The sequence below is a fragment of the Notolepis coatsorum genome, assembly GCF_963971535.1.
Source record: "Notolepis coatsorum genome assembly, chromosome: 2".
Taxonomy (NCBI): Eukaryota; Metazoa; Chordata; class Actinopteri; order Aulopiformes; family Paralepididae; genus Notolepis; species Notolepis coatsorum.
The window spans coordinates 63,955,460-63,980,882 of record NC_140166.1 but is presented as its reverse complement, the minus strand read 5'-3'; the positions used below and the strand labels follow the sequence as shown (position 1 = coordinate 63,980,882).

The 25,423-nt window shown below is 42.7% G+C and overlaps 2 protein-coding genes across 2 annotated transcripts in view; one reads left to right on the top strand and one right to left on the bottom strand.

The window, feature by feature from the left end:
• The window catches only part of tp53bp1 (tumor protein p53 binding protein, 1), a 102,085-nt gene extending 99,170 nt beyond the window's left edge, over nucleotides 1-2,915 (top strand). Inside the window, exon 32 of the mRNA XM_084308193.1 lies at nucleotides 1,923-2,915. Within this exon, the coding sequence (XP_084164319.1) occupies nucleotides 1,923-2,110 (188 nt within the window). The 3' untranslated portion in view covers nucleotides 2,111-2,915. The remainder of the gene's footprint in view (nucleotides 1-1,922) is intronic.
• A 28-nt stretch (nucleotides 2,916-2,943) lies between these two features.
• tubgcp4 (tubulin gamma complex component 4) overlaps nucleotides 2,944-25,423 on the bottom strand; it is a 91,416-nt gene continuing 68,936 nt past the window's right edge. Inside the window, exons 10-18 of the mRNA XM_084307337.1 lie at nucleotides 19,264-19,314; nucleotides 18,185-18,290; nucleotides 15,077-15,181; nucleotides 14,611-14,755; nucleotides 12,178-12,355; nucleotides 11,361-11,495; nucleotides 7,215-7,328; nucleotides 5,895-6,034; nucleotides 2,944-3,781 (exon numbers count right to left, since the gene is read on the bottom strand). Coding sequence (XP_084163463.1) covers nucleotides 3,775-3,781; nucleotides 5,895-6,034; nucleotides 7,215-7,328; nucleotides 11,361-11,495; nucleotides 12,178-12,355; nucleotides 14,611-14,755; nucleotides 15,077-15,181; nucleotides 18,185-18,290; nucleotides 19,264-19,314 — 981 coding nt within the window. The 3' untranslated portion in view covers nucleotides 2,944-3,774. The remainder of the gene's footprint in view (nucleotides 3,782-5,894; nucleotides 6,035-7,214; nucleotides 7,329-11,360; nucleotides 11,496-12,177; nucleotides 12,356-14,610; nucleotides 14,756-15,076; nucleotides 15,182-18,184; nucleotides 18,291-19,263; nucleotides 19,315-25,423) is intronic.

Here is a 25,423-nt window from a genome sequence, read left to right as displayed (position 1 = left end):
AACACTAACTAACACCTAACAACAACACCTAACAACACTAACTAACACCTAACAACACTAACTAACAACACCTAACAACACTAACAACACTAACTAACACTAACTAACACCTAACAACAACACCTAACAACACTAACTAACACCTAACAACAACACTAACTAACACCTAACAACAACACCTAACAACAATAACTAACAACACTAACTAACAACACTAACTAACACTAACTAACACCTAACAACAACACCTAACACTAACAACAATAACTAACACCTAACAACAATAACTAACACCTAACAACACTAACTAACACTAACAACAATAACTAACACCTAACAACAATAACTAACACCTAACAACACTAACTGTTAAAGTTTGTTATTTTTGCAGACGATACAAATTTATATTGCTCAGGAAGTAATTTAAAGGAACTTTTGTTTGATATTGAAAGAGAGCTTGAAATTCTCAACTTGGTTTGATGTTAATAAATTGTCTCTCAATATTAAGAAAACAAAATGTATGGTTTTTGGTAATCGAAAAGAAATAGAGGGGGATATCGAGTTAAAAAGATGTGATGTAAAAATAGAAAGAGTTTGAGATAAAATTTCTAGGGGTAGTTATTGACCAGAAATGAACATGGAAACAACATGTTAACTATATTCAAGGGAAAATATCTAAGTCAGTAGCAATATTGTATGAATGTAAGGATATATTAAACTACAAAGCCTTGCACATCATTTACTGTTCACTAGGGGTGTAACGGTACACAAAAACCACGGTACGGTACATACCTCGGTTTTGAAGTCAAGGTTCGGTACGGGTTTTCGGTACAGTGGGGTAAAGTTTGGCTTTCCATGTTCCACTCAGGGGTGATGTAGTGTGCAGTAACTAATTGTACTTGTAGGGCTGTCAACGAATATTCTATATTGAAATTAATAATCGACTTGTAAATAAAAAATAAAAAAAATTATAATTATATTAAATTGTGAAAAAAACAGCCCCCGGTGGGCGGTCGTTAGTGGTTAACATACCAGCACTGTATTAGTTTGGTACACTACACAGCCGTTCGGTACAGTACGGTACACACTGAAACGGTTCGGTACGGATACATGTACCTTTACACCCCTACTGTTCACTTATACTTCCTTACATATCTTACTGTGTGGAAGTATGGGGGTCGACATTTAAAAAGACAGTAAATCCAATAGTCTTACTGCAAAAGCGGGCCATTCGGAACCTTTTCAAGGCTGGTTACTATGAACACACAAATCCATTGTTTATACTTTATAAAGTCTCATATTATGAAATGTAATGATTTGGTTTATTATAAAATTATGCAAATAATGTACAGAGCTAAAGCAAAGTTACTCCCGGACGGGGTGCAAAGGTTCTTCATGAAATAAAATATGATTTGAGAGATATTTGTAAATTTACTGTTCAAAAAGCTAAGAAAGGGATTAAAAGGAGGTGTATTTCTATAATTGGGGTTAACTTGTGGAACAATGCTGATATACAGTTAAGAATGAGTAATTTGCTTTTGGTTTTTAAGAAAATAGTTTGTAAAGCTATTTTTGAAAACTACAAGGGTGAATACTGTTTTTTTGCTATTTTCTTTTAGAATACGGTTTGAGTCTTAATTTTGTTAAGAATATAGGACAGGCATGTATAAGCATTATGCTTCAGTCTGTACCTTTTCAGTCACTGTAAAATCAAATATTGTTAAATGATTGTGCATATTGTATTGTGTGAGATGATGACTGAATAAACTACTACTAACAACACTAACTAACCCTGGCATTTATTGAATAAACTACTACTAACAACACTAACTAACCCTGGCATTTATATAATGTTATGTCCTAATGTTTTACATAAACCATAGATAGATGAAAGTTAAAAGGATGTGTTTTGTGTTTTGCAGACGTTCCCGTGGGGAGGTTTGATCTGGTGGTGACGGACGCCGCCTGTCCCCCATTGGTCCTGCAGAGTGTGACATCACAGAAGGTTCCACTGGTGTCTCCCGAATGGCTGATCCACAGTATCATCTGTGGCGAACGATTGGATTACCATAGCAACCCACAGTATCGCCATGACTACTCCTCTGAATAATGAAGACTCCGCCCATTAGAGAAGGGGGCTAGAAGAAGCCTCTCCTATTGATCACTAGCCACGCCCTGTCGGAACCTTCAAGTTTTTGTCAGAGAGCCATGCCATTTACTAGCACTGGCAGTAGTAATAGTAAAATAAGTACTAATGGACTTGTATGTGATGTAGAGACGTGGTTTAGCTGACCTTGCTAGGAGCGGACGTGGCTAGTATGTGATGTGGTTTAGCTGACCTTGCTAGGAGCGTACGTGGTTTAGCTGACCTTGCTAGGAGGGGACGTGGCTAGTATGTGATGTGGTTTAGCTGACCTTGCTAGGAGCGTACGTGGTTTAGCTGACCTTGCTAGGAGGGGACATATGGCTAGTATGTGATGTGGTTTAGCTGACCTTGCTAGGAGGGGACACATGGCTAGTATGTGATGTGGTTTAGCTGACCTTGCTAGGAGGGTACGTGGCTTAGCTGACCTTGCTAGGAGGGGGACGTGGCTAGTGATCCATGGGAACAGTCCGTTTGTCATTCAGCTTTTACAAAACAGCTTCTTAGCATTCCTCATTCAAACCAAATGGCAACCGCTAGCTATCTCATTAGCTCACAGCCTGGCTTCGGTGAGGAATGCTACCAAAGCGAACCGGTTTCTTCCGAGCTCTGAAGTTCAATCTACAACAGAAGCTTTTCCCCCCCCCATCAAATGGCCACCTGGAGAGGAACACTACCAGGTCAAAGGTCAAGGTGTTGTCTGTCGCATGACCCTGCTGTCAAGGCTTTTAACTCGTTGGTTTTTATGGAACAATAAAGAACTGCTTCTCTCTGTAAACTTATTTATTTAAGCTCTTTATTTGATCCACTGTAGAAAATGCTTCACATGCAGATGACATTATTTACAACAAATACAGCCTCCACTATATACACATTAAAGGGGAATGTCACTCATTTTAAGAATCCACATATGTTCTTCCTGTGCCCCAGGACAGTTCAGGCAGGCCTCGTGAAGTCTATGGAGCAGCCCCAGATGTGACATCTCAGTGACATCACTGATTGGAGGGTTCTCTCTGATGTCTAGCTTTAGTAGAGAGGGGTGTGCAACACTACTATCACCGACATCTAAGAAGGGAGACCCCCCTCCCTTGAATGGCCCTTCTAAGGTTTCTCTCCTCCACATTGCCTGTGTTGCATTTATTTTGCACTTTATGGTGTTTTTGTTTTGTTCTTGACTTATTGTGATGTTTCTTCTTGACTTGTTTAAAGAAGACGTGTCCGGCCCATGGGGACATTAACGTGTGTTGTCGGGCCTTACAAATACATTTGATTGTGCTCACAAATACTGACTGAACTGTCCTGGGGCACAGGAAGAACATACTGACTGAACTGTCCTGGGGCACAGGAAGAACATACTGACTGAACTGTCCTGGGGCACAGGAAGAACATACTGACTGAACTGTCCTGGGGCACAGGAAGAACATACTGATTGAACTGTCCTGGGGCAACAGGAAGAACATACTGATTGAACTGTCCTGGGGCAACAGGAATTCTTAATGTATACACTTTAAAGCCTCAATCAGTGATTTCTTTGACCATATGAACGTGGGGTAAAGACTTTGATCTGTGGAGGGAACTTCTTGAAGCCGTTCTTCAGAGTTGAGCTCTTGGTCCAAACCCCCGTCTCCCACTTAGAAACTGAGAGGAAACAGAGTTTAGTTTCAGACGCAGAGGGAACACACCTGTCTAATGTTCTCCTTGTATTACTGAGAGGAAACGGAGTTTAGTGTAGGGTAGACTAGGGTCAGCTCTACCTGCCCAGCCTGGTGGCCTAAATTCTTATCCTAACGATCTGATTGGCCACTGACGTTTCTGGACATGTGCACCAATCGTGTGACGGCAAGTTCTTTCGACGGTTAAGCTTAGGCACTCTTTCGAAGTTGGTTAAGGTTAGAGTTTGTCTTAGAGCAGGGGTGGGCAACTTTGTATATGGTGAGGGCCACTAAATTTCCACAATCAATCTGGGGGGCCGCATTGTTTATCGGCAGTCCCGCCACTGCCGCCAGTAGTACCCCATCGCTCAAATAGCCCATAAGTCACAGATGTGATAAATAAGGCATATAAACTATTATAATTAGTTGTAACTTTGTTTTTATTCCATTTAAAATGCATTTAGTAATGCTTAATTTCAACTTTATGAATTTATAAATACAGCTGAATTTGAAAGTATTGCTGTGTAACCCAAATATATACAAAAGTGACAAATTATAATTAAGGCTTCTATTAAAATAAATGTATGAACTTAAAGTCCACTGCTCAACAAACACAAAGCAGCATCCCTGCTGCATTTCACTACAACAGTAAATCAAAAGTGCAATAATAAATGATTGTTAAATGTATAAACGTTTATCCTGCTACTAAACAAAATATTCCTGAGTGCCTCCCATTGACCCTTTATCAAACTGGCATGACATTCACCCTCCCCCACAGTGGGTCAATAATGGTTCTGTCTTTAATGAGACACTTGTGGTCTCCTGTTGGCGCACAATAGAAGGAATGTCAACTTCAATGTTTGTGCATGCAATCTGCATCAGATGAAATAACATTTAATTTTTGTGTGCGCGCGTGCACATCCGTGCGCGTACTTCTGCTCAGAAAAGTGCTGGGACGGCGTGGTACCGGGTGGCATGACCACTGCACCCCTGATTATTAGTGACCCACAATAGATGGAAATTACCGTAATTCCTCTAATAGTGACCCGGGCTTGTAACTGTAGCGTGTACCAGGCTTTTATTAGGAGGAGGCATGTATAAGAGAGAGGCCTATATTTCTAATTTTCAAACATCATAATGAATAAATCAACATTTTGTGTCGGTCTCTTATTGAGACCAAGTACTGTATGAAATAGTAAACAGTGCAATTACAGGTGGTCACTGGTCATTTCAACGTTTTCAAAGTGAAATCAAGTAACTTTACCTTAGCAGCTCAGTATATTAGTAACCCGGCTTGTATTAGGAGGTCGGCTTATAATTGCTTAGCTCAAGAGCGCACCCGGCCATTAATAGAGACCCGGTTTGTAATTGAATACCGGTCACTATTAGAGGAATTACGGTATGTTAGCGAACTTACCTGATGTATAATGCAGTGCAGCATTGGACACTCAACACCACTCTGCCTTAGAAGCCCGTCGAATCCTGTGTGTTTTCCTTTCATTGCCGGTGCTCCATCGGTAACAACAGCGGACAGTTTATCAAACCCCCCATATTGCTGCACGGCACTTTCAACAGTGTTGAATATGTCCACACTAGGGCTGACCCCTATTAGTCGACTAATCGATCGAAAGGAGCCATAGTCGACTGCCAACCTCTTAGTCGAATGCAACATTTTTTTTTTCTTTTTTTTTTTTTAATATTGGCCTGGGGCCGCATGGAGTGTCGGTGAGGGCCGCATGCGGCCCGCGGGCCGCCAGTTGCCCCTCCCTGTCTTAGAGCATGGCGATAGAACGCCAGCCCTGATTCCAAACTCTAACCTTAACCAACTTCGAAAGAGTGCCTATAAGCTTAACCAGTGATAAACTAGGCGTTAGGTCGTTTGCTGGCTGTTCGACGCGGAAATGGGCAAAGACACTGCTCGTCACGCGATTGGGCGCACATGTCACATGACCAGAAACGTCAGTGGCCAATCAGATCGCAAACATAGGTTAGGATAAGAATAGACGCAGCCTGGTGTAATGTAGGGTGGACTACTAGGGTCAGCTCTACCTGCCCAGCCTGGTGTAGTGTAATGTAGGGTAGATTAGGGTCCGCTCTACCTGCCCAGCGTGCCTCCCGCCTGGGTGTAGTACTTGTTGTAGTCCAGTCGCAGCAGCAGCTGGGCGAGGTCAGAGTTGATCTGATGGTTCCGGACTGAAGACAGAATCTTAAACAGCAGGAAGGACTGACGTCTGAAACCCTGAAACCAGAGGAAGGGGAGGAGCAACACCTGTGGTCAGAAAATTGTGCAGCTAGACACAAGAAACCCTGATAATCTACTAATTACAACAAGCTACACCAAAGCATACAATTAAACAATAAAACATAACAAAACGTTAAAAGAAATATGAAATAGATAGTGATGACATGGTGAAGTACATGTGTGGGGTGTATGTGTATATCGTTAGCCTCATACGCCTAAGTAATTATTTAGCGAAATTGAGATTTCTGCCTAACTAATAGTCTCTCCACAGACAGACAGTCTCTCCACAGACAGACAGTCTCTCCACAGACAGACAGACAGTCTCTCCACAGACAGACAGACAGTCTCTCCACAGACAGACAGACAGACAGACTCTCCACAGACAGACAGTCTCTCCACAGACAGACAGTCTCTCCACAGACAGACAGACAGACTCTCCACAGACAGACAGTCTCTCCACAGACAGACAGTCTCTCCACAGACAGACAGTCTCTACACAGACAGACAGTCTCTCCACAGACAGACAGTCTCTACACAGACAGACAGTCTCTCCACAGACAGACAGACTCTCCACAGACAGACAGTCTCTCCACAGACAGACAGTCTCTCCACAGACAGACAGACAGACTCTCCACAGACAGACAGTCTCTCCACAGACAGACAGTCTCTCCACAGACAGACAGTCTCTACACAGACAGACAGTCTCTCCACAGACAGACAGACTCTCCACAGACAGACAGTCTCTCCACAGACAGACAGTCTCTACACAGACAGACAGACAGTCTCTCCACAGACAGACAGTCTCTCCACAGACAGACAGTCTCTACACAGACAGACAGACAGTCTTTCCACAGACAGACAGTCTCTCCACAGACAGACAGACTCTCCACAGACAGACTCCACAGACAGACAGTCTCCCCACAGACAGACAGTCTCTCCACAGACAGACAGTCTCTCCACAGACAGACAGTCTCTCCACAGACAGTCTCTCCACAGACAGACAGACAGACTCTCCACAGACAGACTCTCCACAGACAGACAGACAGTCTCTCCACAGACAGACAGTTTCTCCACAGACAGACAGACTCTCCACAGACAGACTCTCCACAGACAGACCGTCTCCCCACAGACAGTAGAGACAGTAACTCCGGTCGTCTCAGATGGAGCTGAAGGTCACCTTGACCAGGATGTCCAGCTGGGCGCTTCCCCTCTCGTCCAGAGAGGCGTTCTGACCGACCAGGGAGCAGAAGTTGTGGCACAGATCCAGGATCTCAGTCAGACAGTGGAACACCTGCAGACCCACAGGAGGAGCACGTCAGCACTGACCTCTGGACAGTTTCAACACAAACATCTCTGTCGAGGTTTATTATTATTATTATTTTTTTTTTTAAATCTTTATTTCAAACATGTAAATGAATAAACAAAATAAATAACTAAACTAAATCAAAACATAACTCAAACTAAATAAATAGGTTAAATAGGCAAGAGGTTATGGTGTATTAAGTTAAGGTTATAGTGTGTTAAGGTTAAGGTTAAGGTTAGGGATGCTCGATATTGGCTTTTTTACCGATACCGATATACCGATATTGGCCAACTCTTAATTTCCGATACCGATATCAACCGATACCGATATATGCAGGGTTTCCCCCCCCAAAAAACGGAATAATTTCAGGTAATTAACATTACATATCTCTTGTTGTGTAATTAACACAACATTATGCATACTTTGACAATAAAATAATAATTTCTTCTTACTTACTTGCCTGGGTAAATAAAGGTTAAATAATTGTAAAATAAAAAAAAAATTCCGATATCACATTTTTATGCCAATATCGGCCGATAATATCGGACATCCCTAGTTAAGGTGTAGTAACTTAAGGTTATAGTAAGGTGTATTAAGTTAAGGTTATAGTGTGTTAAGGTGTATTAAGTTAAAGGCCCACTTGCAGGTTAAACCCTACTCTTCAATTATGGGTAGTTTACATCATTGGTATCTATTTTCATTATTTATTTTTCCATTTGACGCCGGAAATTGCACTCAGAAAGGGTTAAAAATGTCCACGCACGAATAACATGTATGCAGCCAATCAAAAAGCTTATCAGACGCTATCAGTGCCGTGACGTGGGGCGGCGTGGCTCAGGGGTAGAGCGGGTCGTCCAATGATCGAAGGGTTGGTGGTTCGAATCCCGCTCAAGCCCATGTCCATCCCACTGCCGTTGTGTCCTTGGGCAAGACACTTAACCTACTTGCCTCGTATGAATGTGTATGCATGTATGGCGTGAAACACACAAAAAAAGTACTAACCAACATAAATGGCATAGACACTCTCCCATATTTAATAACAATTGCACAACAACCTATCAGATTTCCCAAATGGGAAAAGAATGGCATACATACATTGGGAGATATCTTCAACGAACAGGGTTTCTGTAGTTATCAAGATATACATAACAAATTTAACCTCACCAGTTCCACATACTATTTCTACAGACAGTTATTAGCATGTTTGAAGGCTCATGGAGTCCCATTAAAAGGTACCACTGGAGCACCACAGATATCACAAATTCTTTTATGAAAGGGAGACATTGAGAGGTTTTGTCTCTGACTTTTACCGTCACTTACATACATCTTCATATGAAATCCTTCCCCTAGACTCAGTTTGGAGGAGGGATATACCAGACTTGGTAGTAGATTTTGATTGGGCTGAAGTCTGGGCAAACGTTCGGCTATCGTCACGTAACCCGGATCATCAACAGATTAATCTTAATTTTATTCATAGGACTTACCTAACTCCTATTCGACTGAACCGTATGGGGCTTAAACAAGACTCGATGTTCCTTATGTACAAACGTACATAGTGGTACATTTATGCATATGTATTGGGAATGCCCGCCTGTTAAGATATTTTGGGAAGAAATAACCACACTATTATTGGGATTTTTGTTTTTGACAATACCTGTAATGCCTTCTGTATTGTTGCTGAATGATGTCTCTCAATTATCACACTCTGTACTTATAAAAAGGATAATCTTGTCCGGTCTTACGGCTGCCAAAAAGCTAATAGCATCACGCTGGATTCAACCTGATAAAATGTATCGGAGGGTATGGATTCTTACCTATCTTGATGTGATTTACCTAGAGATATCTACCGCACAAATTCTAGGTGTTAATGAAGCCAGCATAGCAATCTGGTTAGAAGTGGTGGAGAGGATAAAGCATTATATGAATTTTTAATCCTTGGTATCAAGGGGAATGATGGATGTATTCAAGGGGGGTCCGGTGGGGGGGGGAAGAACGAGCAAGAGCATTTATGTGTTGTATTGTATTGTAATGAATCTGTGTATATCTTTAATCTTTAATCTACATCTATTTCATTTAAAAAAAAACGGGCTGTCATGATTGTTAGTATTATGACGGTAATAGCCCTGTGATTTATAGTGGATTTCTACTGTAAATGTTTGTATGTCATGTCAAAAAAATTTATTAAAAAAAGTGTTAAAAAAAATGAATGTGTATGCATGTGAATGAATGTTGGTAGTGGTCAGAGGGGCCGTAGGCGATGATTATTCGCCACGCTTCCGTGAGTCTGCCTCAGGGCAGCTCTGGCTGCAATTGTAGCTTACCACCACCGGTATGACTGTGTATGAACAAATAATGGACTCTGTAAGCGCTCTGGGATCTCTGGGGTGTCATGAAGAGCGCTATATAAATCCAGTCCATTATTATTATTATTATTATTATTACTGCAGGTAACTTTCCCCTACTTCTGATCCACTACAATGGAGTTTGACGAGTGCAGAAAGCTATTTCCTTGATCCAAATGGACGCCTTACAAGACGCAAATGGGTTTAATCGTCTACAGCTACAACTGCATTTTTGGTTGAAACAAGGTAGTTATAAGGTTTTTAATGTCATAAAAAAAGAACTACATGTACCACTAGGCAGCCTGTTGTTCAGTACAGCAGCGCTATTGGTCTGTTAGGCTGTCGCCTTATGCCTTATCCCCGTCATAGTACCAAGCTGGCTATATGGCTCTGGCTAACGTTAACGTTACCCCACTAACGTTAGCATTATTATTATTATCTACTGTCGTGAACCATTTTAAATCGGGGCATGTAAAAGAGTTTGGGGAACGAGTCAAATGTGCAGGTCCTCTTTTCAGACCTGTGGGGCAAAGCACTGCACACATCATGCCGGCTAGCAAGCTACACGTCACGGCATGTTGATACGATAGCAGCCCCTCGGATAGCACTCAGTGCATCACAGTCACGAAAGGGGCTACCACGATAGCTAACTAACGTTAACGTTACAAGCTCAAACACCTTATAACTACTACTACTGTCGTGTCCATAAGTTCCCTGGCAGAATACTTTGTTTGTGAGGACAAAGGTATATAAGAGGAGAGAACCTGGGGAGCTCCAGTAGCTCACCACGTACCGCGAGTGCTATTTCAGCGCCGTGGACAACCGTGCTCGTCACGGATCTGGGGCTGAGCGAGTTCGAATCCCGGACTGCAGCCGTGCTTTTCCCAGAGTGTCTTCCCCCCCATCTGAACCCTTTCAGCCTGCTTCTGTCGGTCGAACTTGACCAAGTATAAATGCGATAAACGTATAAAAGAGCCAGGGAAATGGCCAAAGTTTAAAAAAAAAAGAGGAGAGAACCATTTTAAATCGGGGCATGTTAGGAGTTTCGAGAATGCTGGCTAGCAAGCTAGCTAACTTAGCTACTAACGTTATATACACAATATGTACAACGACACAATGATTTACATGAGTATTTACAAATATGGTAACGTGGTTGTGGCTTTTACAAATAGTGGTTAGCTTTAGAGATAAATGGCTATGATCACGGAGCAATAGTGTTAGGTGAAACAGATACTAGCTCCTCGGCTAGCCTAGTAGTAACAAGAAGGCTTTGCTTCTGCCACTACCTGCCTGTGATTCTCAGAGCCCCTGCTGCCCTGTACCTTGTGTGACGTCATCATTAAGATGACACACGCACGCTATAAACCATGGATTAAAATATCCACGTGCGTTGTGGTTGGGCGGACAAAATGTTTGATAAAAACGCTAAAACTGGGTCAATTTCGATAATTTCTTTTTCCCTCTTCATGAAAGTCACCGTTGGCCTAGTCACATTGTTTAATACAACATGCAAGTGGGCCTTTAAGGTTATAGTGTTAAGGTGTATTAAGTTAAGGTTATAGTGTGTTAAGGTGTATTAAGTTAAGGTTATAGTGTGTTAAGGTGTATTAAGTTAAGGTTATAGTGTGTTAAGGTGTATTAAGTTAAGGTTATAGTGTGTTAAGGTGTATCAGCTGACCGGCTTCAGCAGGATGAAGGACTGAGCCAGCAGGTTGCTCAGGAAGTGGTCGTGAGCCAATCGGATGCTCTCAAAGTCCCTGGTGGAGTTGATCTGCTGCAGCAGCTGGGAGAACTGGGACTCCAACACGTCCACCTGAGGAGAGACCAGACCAGAGGTACCTGAACCCGCAACATGTGATCACGTCCATCTGCAACATGTAACATGTGATCACGTCCATCTGAATGAGCAACTGTCTTATAGAGCAGGGGTTCCCAAACTTTTCAGGCCGGGACCCAGAAAATAAGGCGTCAGAGAGCCGCGGCCCAATGCACATCGTCAGGCTTTTTTTTTTTTTTTTTTGCCAGGCGACCGATTTTTTAAGCCAAATATCACTTCAATCCTATTAAGTTAGTTCAAGTTAGTTATTCATTTATATGTGCTATTTATGAGAGGGCTAACTTGTTGCAAAATAATAATGATAATAATAATAGCCTCATTAAAATACTATTGTTGCTTCGGTTGTTTTCAGAGTTTTATGTGCATAATCTGTTATTTAGTTTGAAATGTTCGTTGAAATAAGTAGATTTTTCGTTTTTGTTTATTTATTAAGTTAATATAAAACCATATAGTCACATTTTAGAATACAATAGAATCGAATTTTAGAATACAACTAGAAACACTGTCCTGGCCTGCTTCTAAGTTCAGTGGCCTGAAGAAAAAGAAGAAAAAAAAATTGGATTTTTATTAATTTATTTTTTTAATCATCTCGCGGCCCTCCCGTGGCTTTGGGAACCACTGTATAGAGACGTGTGATGTGGTTGGTTCCCATGGTTACCTGGAGGTAGTACTGCAGGTTGTCCACCAGGAAAGCCATGTGGTTGCGGAGTCGCGACTTGGCAGCGTCCGTCTGGTTGGAGCGAAGGTGTTTCCGCTGCATCTGGAGAAACCAGCAGTGCTGTAACTCAGCCTGGACCCTCCGGACACTCAGCAGGTACCTGAAGATCACGTTATACCTGAGGAGAGACCAGACCAGAGGTACCTGAGGATCACGTTATACCTGAGGAGAGACCAGACCAGAGGTACCTGAGGATCACGTTATACCTGAGGAGAGACCAGACCAGAGGTACCTGAGGATCACGTTATACCTGAGGAGAGACCAGACCAGAGGTACCTGAGGATCACGTTATACCTGAGGAGAGACCAGACCAGAGGTACCTGAGGATCACGTTATACCTGAGGAGAGACCAGACCAGAGGTACCTGAGGATCACGTTATACCTGAGGAGAGACCAGACCAGAGGTACCTGAGGATCACGTTATACCTGAGGAGAGACCAGACCAGAGGTACCTGAGGATCACGTTATACCTGAGGAGAGACCAGACCAGAGGTACCTGAGGATCACGTTATACCTGAGGAGAGACCAGACCAGAGGTACCCGAGGATCACGTTATACCTGAGGAGAGACCAGACCAGAGGTACCTGAGGATCACGTTATACCTGAGGAGAGACCAGACCAGAGGTACCTGAAGATCACGTTATACCTGAGGAGAGACCAGACCAGAGGTACCTGAAGATCACGTTATACCTGAGGAGAGACCTGGGCCCAGGAGTTCAAAACTTGTAATCCCTATCTGATTGGATCAGATTTGTATTCATTCATTTCAACTCATTATGAATTGAAAATGGGGGACCCTGATGTAAACAAGACGAAAGTCTTTCTCTGGTCTGCATCCCCTTAACAATTGTGTGTATTGAGCTGTACTTTACTGTACCCATTCTGCAATCGGTTCATTAAAATGTTCAATCAATCAATAGGGATTAAAAGTTTTGAACTCCTGGGCCCTGAAGATCGCATTATAACTGCAGAGAGACCAGACCAGAGACCTGAAGATCACATTATACCTATAGAGACCAGAAGAAGTGATACTAAAGAATAAAGAAGAGATACTAAAGAATAAAGAGATACTAAAGAATAAAGAAGTGATACTAAAGAATAAAGAAGTGATACTAAAGAATAAAGTGATACTATAGAATAAAGAAGTGATACTAAAGAATAAAGAAGAGATACTAAAGAATAAAGAAGTGATACTATAGAATAAAGAAGTGATACTAAAGAATAAAGAAGAGATACTAAAGAATAAAGAAGTGATACTAAAGAATAAAGAAGTGATACTAAAGAATAAAGAAGTGATACTATAGAATAAAGAAGTGATACTAAAGAATAAAGAAGTGATACTATAGAATAAAGAAGTGATACTATAGAATAAAGAAGTGATACTATAGAATAAAGAAGTGATACTAAAGAATAAAGAGATACTATAGAATAAAGAAGTGATACTATAGAATAAAGAAGTGATACTATAGAATAAAGAAGTGATACTATAGAATAAAGAAGTGATACTATAGAATAAAGAAGTGATACTATAGAATAAAGAAGTGATACTATAGAATAAAGAAGTGATACTATAGAATAAAGAAGTGATACTATAGAATAAAGAAGAGATACTAAAGAATAAAGAAGAGATACTATAGAATAAAGAAGTGATACTATAGAATAAAGAAGTGATACTATAGAATAAAGAAGTGATACTAAAGAATAAAGAAGAGATACTAAAGAATAAAGAGATACTATAGAATAAAGAAGAGATACTATAGAATAAAGAAGAGATACTAAAGAATAAAGAATAATAATAATAATAATTTAGGACCTGCTCAGAGGTCATCATTCGGCACGCATGCGATTCGTCTCTGCGATTAACCCATCCCGTCGTCCTTCCCCCCCAAGGGCAGCCGGGAGCAGACAGGCGTCAACGTGAGCCGCACCAGGGGACCAATCCAAGTGCTCCTGTCCGTCTTCGTCAAGGACACCACAGCGTTAGCGATCTATTGTTGTGCATGTTTTTCCATTGGGTTTATCTTATCGGGGGGGAAACCCTTGCGAGCACGGGGAGAACATGCAAACTCCACACAGAAAGGCCTGGGAGATACCCCACCTGGGTACCTGGCATCATGGAAACCTGGTCCCCAAGCAGGAATCGAACCCTGGACCTTCTTGCTGTGAGGCGACAGTGTTAACCACTACACCACCGTGCCGCTCAGAAGAGATACTAAATAATAAAGAAGTGATACTAAAGAATAAAGAAGTGATACTAAAGAAGAGATACTATAGAATAAAGAAGAGATACTATAGAATAAAGAAGAGATACTATAGAATAAAGAAGAGATACTAAAGAATAAAGAGATACTATAGAATAAAGAAGGTACTAACTTCTCCAGGACGGCAGGCGTGAACAGGATGTGCAGAGGCCACTGGACCCTGTATGCCAGCCCCAGGGCCGCCCAGCCGGTGGGAGGAGCCTCACGAGGGGAGGTCTCCTGGGGGGGCGTGGCTCCCTCTCTACTTCCCGTCCCCTCTGAGACACAACCAGGAAGATGGAATGTTATTATAACAGATCGAACGTGAAAACAAATGTAATGTTATTATTATAACAGATGGAATGGAATGTTGTGACGTTATAACATTACAACAATAAAATCCTGGATATGCCTGACATTTAAGAAATGTGTTTTTGCTTGACTACCGGAATGCCTGACCTTTAGTGTCTTTCTGGTAGTCTATGGTGACTGACCTTTAGTGTCTTTCTGGTAGTCTATGGTGACTGACCTTTAGTGTCTTTCTGGTAGTCTATGGTGACTGACCTTTAGTGTCTTTCTGGTAGTCTATGGTGACTGACCTTTAGTGTCTTTCTGGTAGTCTATGGTGAGGTGTAGAAGAGGCAGCAGAGTGTCGTCATCCAGTAAGACCTTGTTGGCTGCTTGTTGGAACGCCACGTTGACGTCTGGGGAATACACACAGAACACATTATACAGAGGTACTATATAAGTAGGGCTGGGCGATATGGCCAAAAGATTTTCTCTCGATTTTTTTTCCTCTTAAAAACTAGAAACGCCAAGGAAATCATTCAAATAAGCTTTGTTTTTATTTGACACAAAAAGATTATCAAACCAAGATGAATTTCCCTATTGGGATTGAAGTGCAAACCTAACTTTCACCAATCTTCACTTAAAAAGAAAATAATAATAATAATAAAAGGTTACTCTTGATCAAACAAAGATGAATGTCCCTATTGGGATTAATAGTGCAATAGCTTGCTTTTTCACCAAACTTCACTTAAGCCTGTAGGTCCCCCAATTGGGGGACCCTGCTTTTCTTGATCATAAATCAATCAATAGAGACTGTATTGGAGCCCCAATTATCATATCATGGGGTATCATTGGAAAGCTACACTCATTGGCTACAACCCTGTCCAAAATTTTTCGAGATCGCCAAATGATTGACGGAACTAGAGCCCCCGGAGGTCGGGGGTGGTAATGTGTACTTTGGCGCACGCCTCGCATATCGGCATGTAACTCGAGAACCGCTGAACGGATTTTGTCACCTGAAAGGGTAATTGACAGGCAACAAATAGGGCTATAATTCTGTCTATATATTGTATTAAAAGAAATGCACACCCGAGCCGCTAGAGGTCAGCAAAGTGGCGCGTCGCGAATCGTCCTCATGAGGGCCCACATGTGGGCCCTTGGATGTTAAGAAGTAATGTTATTATTTAAAAAAAATATTGCCAAGAGTAAAGACCATAACCCTATCAAAACAGCAGTCAAAGTGTATATTTTCATTTTGTAAGATTTACAGAAAATACGAATTTATCGAAAAAATGCTAATTATATCTCTTTTATCGTAAAACCGTGAGGAAATGACTAAATCCAGATGCCATTGGAAAGAGGAGCCTTTTCCCTATCCATAGATGTATGATTTGGCCATAATAAGGTCAAGGTCAAGTTCAAGGTCAAATATGAATTTATAATTAAAATTGATTATCATTTATTACTGTATCTACAAATCCTTCTGTTTAATAATCTTCCCTTTATTCATTTGCTTAGATTTTTTGTACACTTGATCTCAATAAGGTGGTGAATGAGCTCAGTGAGCAAGCTCGGTTTGCTCACAATTGTAACAGTGTTATTCACCGGCACAGAGTAAAACAAATATCATCATTTATATTCTCCTTTTTTTCATTACAATTACAATTACTCAAGCCTAGTAACAGACACAATATTCCTGACACTGGGAATACATACCCCCAGGTCCCTAGATGTTCCTAGATACCAAGAACATGCAAATTGACCTTGTAGAAGTGGAGCAATCTTCCATTTACTTAGGCATGTACATTTAGGCGAAATATCTGAAAATAGGGCTACAGCTTAACAGGTTTTTGATTTGATTTGATTTGAAGTCTTTATTTCGAACATGCAATGAATACAACAAACAATAACAAAAAAGAAAAACAACTCAATCTGCATGTTCGAAAAGGAGTAGGAAGAAGTATACACTTATTTAATCCTACCCCTTTTCCACTACTCAAATGAGTGTACTATTTTAAACATAAAAAAGAAAAGAAAAAAAAAAAAAAAATATATATATATATATATATGCAAAACAAAAAACAAAAACTATATATGTATAAAATAAAATAAAATAGAAACAAAATAAAAATGTAAACACCTAAAGGTGTTACAACAAAAGGTTAAGGTTAAAACAAATAAAAGGTGCCTCTTGATCGTCAAACAAGAACGAATTTCCCTATTGGGAATAATAAAGTGCAAATCTAACTTTCACCAAACATCACTTTTTGTCTAATAAAAGGTGACTCTTTAAAAAGATTATTATTATTTATATATTTTTTAATCTTCCTAAATCATTCATTCGAATGAATCGATAAAATCGATTAATCGCCCAGCCCTATATATAAGACCTTGTAGCAGAACTCATACCTACAGAGGTCCTATATAAGACCTTGTAGCAGAACTCATTATACAGAGGTCCTATATAAGACCTTGTAGCAGAACTCATACAGAGGTCCTATATAAGACCTTGTAGCAGAACTCATTATACATACAGAGGTCCTATATAAGACCTTGTAGCAGAACTCATTATACAGAGGTCCTATATAAGACCTTGTAGCAGAACTCATTATACAGAGGTCCTATATAAGACCTTGTAGCAGAACTCATTATACAGAGGTCCTATATAAGACCTTGTAGCAGAACTCATTATACAGAGGTCCTATATAAGACCTTGTAGCAGAACTCATTATACAGAGGTCCTATATAAGACCTTGTAGCAGAACTCATTATACAGAGGTCCTATATAAGACCTTGTAGCATAACTCATTATACAGAGGTCCTATATAAGACCTTGTAGCAGAACTCATTATACAGAGGTCCTATATAAGACCTTGTAGCAGAACTCATTATACAGAGGTCCTATATAAGACCTTGTAGCAGAACTCATTATACAGAGGTCCTATATAAGACCTTGTAGCAGAACTCATTATACAGAGGTCCTATATAAGACCTTGTAGCAGAACTCATTATACAGAGGTCCTATATAAGACCTTGTAGCAGAACTCATTATACAGAGGTCCTATATAAGACCTTGTAGCAGAACTCATTATACAGAGGTCCTATATAAGACCTTGTAGCAGAACTCATTATACAGAGGTCATTATACAGAGCTAGCCAGATGCATGGAGGATCGGGATGACTGGAAGCACCGATGGAGGGCCCGTCCGAGGACGACCTAGATAGAGATATACAGTATAAGACCTTGTAGCAGAACTCATACTCAATTAGGGGTGAAGTGTCTTGCTCAAGGACACTTCGACATGCTGCCCAGGAGCGGGAATCGAACTGGGAACCTTCTGATTACCAGACGGCCGCTCTACGGGAGTGAGGGGGGGGGGGGGGGGGGGGGTTAAGTAGGTGTGGAGATGTAAAGGTACCATGTTCTGTGACGGCTGTGGGGGGGGTCTTCAGCATGTGCTGGGCGAGGTCGATGAAGGCCTGGTAGAGCTCTCCACGGCCCAACAGGTAGAAGTCTTTAATGATCTGGAAGAAAAGAGCTCCACTGAACTAGGGCTCCAATACAGACATTCATATTCTACTAATAATCCTCCACTACAGACATTCATATTCTACTAATAATCCTCCACTACAGACATTCATATTCTACTAATAATCCTCCACTACAGACATTCATATTCTACTAATAATCCTCCAATACAGACATTAATATTCTACTAATAATCCTCCAATACAGATATTCATATTCTACTAATAATCCTCCACTACAGACATTCATATTCTACTAATAATCCTCCACTACAGACATTCATATTCTACTAATAATCCTCCACTACAGACATTCATATTCTACTAATAATCCTCCACTACAGACATTCATATTCTACTAATAATCCTCCACTACAGACATTCATATTCTACTAATAATCCTCCAATACAGACATTCATATTCTACTAATAATCCTCCATTACTAGTGGAGGATTATTAGTAGAATATGAATGTCTAGTGAGTGAGTGGTGAATGTGTGTTTCCTTGCAAAATCTCTTAATTGTTCTGCAGATTTTAAGCCCATTGACAATAGGGATGTCCGATATTATTGGGCTACCTATATTGGCGTTTTTTTTTACATTTATTTAACCTTTATTTACCCAGGCAAGCAAGTAAGAACAAATTCAGATTTTATTTATTGTCAAAAGTATGCATAATGTTGTGTTAATTCCACAACAAGAGATATAAAGTTAATTACCTGAGATCATTCAGTTTTTTTGGGGGGGGGGGGGGGGGGGGGTGGGGACCCTGCATATATCGGTATCGGTTGATATCGGGTGATATCGGTATCGGAAATTAAGAGTTGGACAATATCGGTATAGGTAAAAAAAGCCAATATCGAACATCCCTAATTGACACCTATATTTTAGACTTATTTAACATATTTAGAAACATTGCATATAGATTATTCAATATGAGCCACGTCGAGGACATGTGAGCAGAACAAACCTTGAGCTGCCCCAGAAGATCTGCCTCCTCCACCATCAAGGTCCAGAGATGCTGCAAGAAGACGGTAACTATGTCACACTTTCCTGTTATCTAGCATACTGACTGGTATCTCTGGTTTAAACTACTAGCATACTGACTGGTATCTCTGGTTTAAACTACTAGTATACTGACTGGTAGGCTTGGGCGGTATGACGGTATTACAGTATACCGGGGTATTTAGAAATACCGACGGTATTGAAAATCAATACCGTCGTCACCGTCAAAATCACAGATGCGCTTCAGCTTCTATTACAGTGAAACTGAGTTTTGAGTGTAGTGCACACACTGAGTGTTACAAAGGATCAGATTAAACCGAATATATATATTTATTGATTGATATATATTGCATAATATTTGTATATCGTTTGATATCCCTTGTATATTCCTTGTACATATACACGGAATATCCCTTTAGCCTAGTACAGACCATAATATTTCATTCTCCTATTGGACAGCGGTCCACAGGCGCCAAGGCCATGCCTCCAGAGTCAGGTTCAAAGCCACCGTCAAGACATGTCTGTACATGCCCGGCCTTGCCCAAGAATACGAGACAGAAATGAGGTTGGCACTAGATTGTTCGCCGTGCATATAAATATGGCGCAGGTGAATACAGAAGTATGTTACCCAATAAGTTGAAGCCTCACCCACGATACTTCGTGCAGTGAAGTATGGCCTGTTTGGCCCCAAATAAGAGCATTGAGACCGCGTGCGAATTAATAACTGAATTGTCAGAGTTTGGCGCTATACCGTCGAGTGCGACATATTTCTATTAAGTCAGTAATAGTCTATTTGTGTATAGTGTATCGTGCGGCTAAAGTTCTACAGTGACCAGCATCACCAACGCTTCCTCGTATCAGCTAGAGAGCTTATCCAGGCTGGGCTGCTTTCATGGCGCTTTCACCCGAGGAGCCCTAGACGAGAACCGTGTGGACATGTACACTGGATTAATCTACGCGACGACTACATAGCCCTTTGCGGCTGGATTATATTTGCTTTTGGTCCTGTGATTAATGGAGCGGAGAATCGCCGACGCCTACACGTGTGTGGGATTTACCCTGTGAGGAGCCACGTCGAGTCTGCGCCTCAGAGAGCCTGAGGCAGGCTAGCTTTCTTCCCTGTGGATCTACAGGCTACGGAGAACAGCTGTATTCGTCTGTGGATCAAGATCTTATTGCACCGTCTCCCGTACTCGGAGTCTCCTTATCATCGTTGACCCAGGCTCTACTACCGACAGATCCTCTACCCCTGCTGGCTTACAACCGGGGGGACCCTTCCAGTATCTCCCGCTATATATTACTAGTGTACCATAGATATAATTCCCTAAGATTCAGGTTGTATAATTACCTCCTGCGTAACCAGAGAATGGACATTCATTATTGATTTGCCTACGCACATTCCTTTGCCTTATAAGCGCATCCAAAGTAAAATAGAGAAGTATATTATGTACCTTTTGCTGCAATAAATACTTAATTACAACTTTGTGTGGAACCGATTCATTGTGGGAAGTGTTCATCATATTTATATATCATGTACTGTATGGCCAGTAATTAGACATAAGACGGTAGTGGTTTAATGATACCATACTTATCAATACAGTCAGGGAATTGTACCCCTCAGTTACACTGAGTGTAGTGCACACACGCGCCAGCAGAGGGCGAGACCAGTCTAGTGGAGCGAGTGGGTCACAACGGTGTTCACGTTTTACGGTAATGTTGCGACAGTGCTGTGAAAATACCGTAAAGCGTTGTGACGAGAGTTGATGTGTGTTGTTGTGGAGTGGTGCGCTGGTGGAGCAAGCAAATACCCCGTCTCTTATTATATGTGAACTAAAGAGTACAAGGTTTACACAACAGCCCCCACCCGCCTTTTTATTGTATTTGTATCGTCCTGTACTATCCGCTGTCAGCTGTTTATCTCTCTCTGTGAGATACTGAGCTTGATTAGATAGCGTTAGCTCACGCTAACTAGCGTTAGCTCTGCGGCTAATCTTAGATTACCCTGAACTAAATCAATGACTAGTGTAACTGAGGGGTACAATTCCCTGACTGTATTGATAAGTATGGTATCATTAAACCACTACCGCTTTATGTACTTTAACTACTGGCCATACAGTACACGATATCTAAATATGATGAACACTTTCCACAATGAAATCGGTTCCAGTCAAAGGTAATAATCAAATATTTAATGGAGCAAAAGGTACATCGAATATTTATCTTACATTTATCATTTGAATGCACTTGTAAGGCAAATGAGTACTCGTAGGCAAATCAACACTGAATGTCCAATCTCTGGTTACGCAGGAAGCAAGTATACAACCTGGCTCTTAGGGAATTACATCTATGGTACACCTAATGATATAGCGGGATATTCTGGAGGGGGTCCTCCCGGTTGTAAGCCGGTAGGGGGGGTAGGAGAGCCGTCGGTAGTAGACCGTCTGGTCAACGATATCTAGGGAGACTTCAAGTACAGAAGACAGTGCAATAGACTCTTGATCCGCAGATGAATACACCTTGGTTCTCTTGTAGGCTGTAGCTCCACAATGAAGAAGAAGCTAGGCGACCTCAGTCTCTCTGAGCGCCGACTCAACTTGACTCCTCTCGGGGGTAAATCCAACACTCACAGGCGTCGGCGATTATCCGCTCCACAAATCACAGTACCAAAGCAAATATATATTCCAGCCGCATAGGGCTCAGCAGTCGTCGGGTAGGTAATCCAGTGTACATGTCCCTCGGTCCTCGCCTAGATCTCCTCGGATGAAAGCGCCATGTGGTCGGCCCAACCTGGATAAGACTCTAGATAACACGAGGAAGCGTTGGAGATGCTGGTCACTTTAGAACTCTAACCGCACGATGCACCATACACGATAGACTATTATTACTTGATAGAAATACGTCGCACTCGACGGTACAGTGCCAAACTCTGACAATTCAGTTATTAATTCGCACGAGGTCTCAATGCTATTCTAAGGCCAAACAGGCCATACTTCACCGCACGTCGTATCGTGGGTGAGGCTTCACGTTCTGTTACTAAGTTGGGAAGAAGGGTAAGGGACTTCTACATTTACTTGCGCCATATTTATATGCACGGTGAACAAATAGTGCCACTCTCATTTCGGTAGCCGTATCCCTGAGCGGAGCCGGGGCTAGTACGGACATGTCTCATCGGTACCTTTGAACTTGACGCCAGGGGCTGGTCCCCTGGCGCCTGGTCCTTTGTCCAATAAGAGAATGAACTATTATGGGCTATAGTAGGCTAAAGGGATATTCCGTGCATATGTACAAGGAATATACAAGGGATATCAAACGACATACAAATACTATTCAATATATATATCCATAAATAAATATATATATTCGGTTTAATCTGATCCTTCGTAACAGCCGCCCCCTAATTAGTCCCACCTAATTAGCTAAGCAGAGACAGATTAACCGCACTGTCCACTACTCAATGTCCGCTGTGAGGGTCAGTCAGTTCACAAAGTCATGGGGTCATGGTCGTCATCGATAGTATCGGGGAGCCTTGGCAGTTCTATTAGCCTCGCCACGGGTCGGTGTAGGTCCGCCCTTGGACGAGCACTTCAGCTGCTCGGACCTTTCCATCGGCACCGGTGATCACTTTGCTTACGCGGCCAGCCGGCCACATAGCTCGGGGTAGTGACTGGTCGATAATCATGACGACTGTTCCTTCTGTCAAATTGTCTCTCTCTTTCACCCATTTCTGGCGGGTCTGTAGAGACGGTAGGTAGTGGAGTAGGAAGCTGTTCCAAAACTTGTCAGCCAATACTTGACTGTACCTCCACATTCTTCGGCCGTTCGCTTCTTCAGGCCTGTACATTGTCTGGGGTAGCGCGGGGTCCAGCCGCCCCATCAAGAGTGTGTTGGGGGTGACTGGGTCGACATCTGCTACATCACTTGAGACGTAACCGAGGGGCTTTGAGTTCAATACTCCCTCGATCTCCGTGAGGACTGTCATTAAGACTTCTTCCGCCACGGTCTGGGCCCCAAGCACGGCGTACAGGGCTGTCTTTATAGAACGTACTTCTCGTTCCCAAGTTCCACCGAAGTGAGGTGCGTTCGGGGGATTAAACTGGAAGTCAATCTGGGATGGAGCGAGGTGGGTCTTAAGTTCTGGGCCCATAGCTTGGAAGCTCTCTCTCAGCTCTCTTTCTCCGCCTTTGAAGTTTGTCCCGTGATCAGACAATAATGTAGACGGTTTTCCTTTCCGTGATGTGAATCTTCGGAAGGCCATAAGGAATGAGTCTGTGCTCATGGTTGGAAGGAGTTCGATATGTATCGCTCTGGTGGTCATGCATTTGAATACAATACCCCACCGCTTCTCGGTTCCTCTTCCTTTCTTTATATACAGCGGGCCGAAACAGTCCATACCGGTGGAGTGAAAAGGCTTGTCGCCGAGTCGGAGGCGACAGGGAGGTAGGTCAGCCATCCGGGGTATACTGGGCTGGGCTCGCCACTTACAGTCTAGACAGGTTCGCTGGAAGCGCCGCACTGCTTCTCTCCCTTGCAGTATCCAATAACGACGTCTGATCTCCGCGAAGACTCTCTCTGCCCCTGCGTGGTGCACATCCTCGTCGTATTTCTTTATGATCAGCTCTGTGACCTTGTGTCGGCTGTTCAAGACTATCGGGTACTTGACGTCATCCGGTAAGTCTGGGGCTCTCCGCAGACGACCACCCACTCTGATGAGACTATGGGCGTCGCTCTCGGGGGCTAGGTGGAGCAGTCTGCTGTCTGATGGGACAGGCTTTGCTCCCTGTAGACAGTCTAGCTCATCGGGGAACGAGTCTCTCTGGGCTCGTTGTAATAGAAGAAGTTCTGCTTCTTCGTAGTCAGCTGCTGAAATGTCAGTCGTGGGCTGAACCTCTGGGTGGTGCCACAGAAATGTCTTTAGCTGCGCACTCTGTAGGGTGAGGCAATCGTCTATGTCGGGGTCTGTGGAGACGAGTGTGTTCAATCCACAGAACATAGGTTTCTTGTTTTCGGCCTCCTCTTTACTCGCCTCCCGTGGGGTGGGTGTAGGCCACTCTTCTTCGGGGAGCTTGAGAAACTCTGGTCCGTCACTGTAGAGGTTGTGACGGGTGAGGTCATCCAGGGACATTCCCCGGGTGATGACGTCAGCTGGGTTGTGTTTGGTGTCCACATACCTCCAGCTCGCTACTTCTGTTAACTCTTGAATCTCGGTGACTCTGACTCCCACGAAGACCTTGTATCTGCACGAATCAGACCGGATCCATGTGAGTACTGTCGTGGAGTCTGACCACAAGATTGTTCTTTGCACCGGGATGGTGAGTTCACGTTGGATTAACGTGGCGAGCTGCGCTCCTGCTAGGGCTGCGCAGAGCTCTAGACGCGGGATAGATTGTTGCTTTCGTGGGGCTATTCTTGAGCGAGCCAGGATGAAAGCAGTATGTATTTCTCCTCCCTCCTCTCGGGCACGCAAGTAGGCCACCGAACCGTAGGCTACTTCGGAGGCGTCGCTGAATACGTGCAGGTCCATCTTGCATGTCTCTGGCCTCACTGTGGGTGGGAAGTAGCTGCGGCGTATGTTAACACCTGGGAGTGAGCGGAGTTCCGTCTCCCACTCTCTCCATGTGGATGCAAGGTGTTCGGGTATGGGATCGTCCCAGCCCTGGTCCTTGTCCCATAGCGCTCTTACAATCATCTTTGCCCTGGTGGTGTAAGGTAGAATACATCCCAACGGGTCATATTGTCTGGCGAGTGTTCTGTATACACTCCGTCTGGTGGTCGGTATTGCCGTCGACCTTCCCTGCTCCTTGGTCAGGGGTTTGTGTCTATAATGGAGCGAGTCTGTTTTGAAGCGCAAGACTAGTCCTAGTGTCATTTCTTGGGCTTCTCCTGGGATGGTCGCCATCCAGGTGTCGCTGCTCGCTGCCTTGTCCTCGGGGGAGAGGCTGCGCAATACTTGCGGGTCGCTGCTGGCCCACTGCCTGAGATCAAAGCCGCCTTTGATCAGGGAGGCGCGGAGCTTGAGTAGAAGAGCCTCGGCTTCTTCTGGCGTCGAGACGCTTTGTAAACAGTTGTCCACGTAGAAACTATTTGTCACACTTTGTCGGACCTCTTCATCTGCTGCTGGGTCCTCT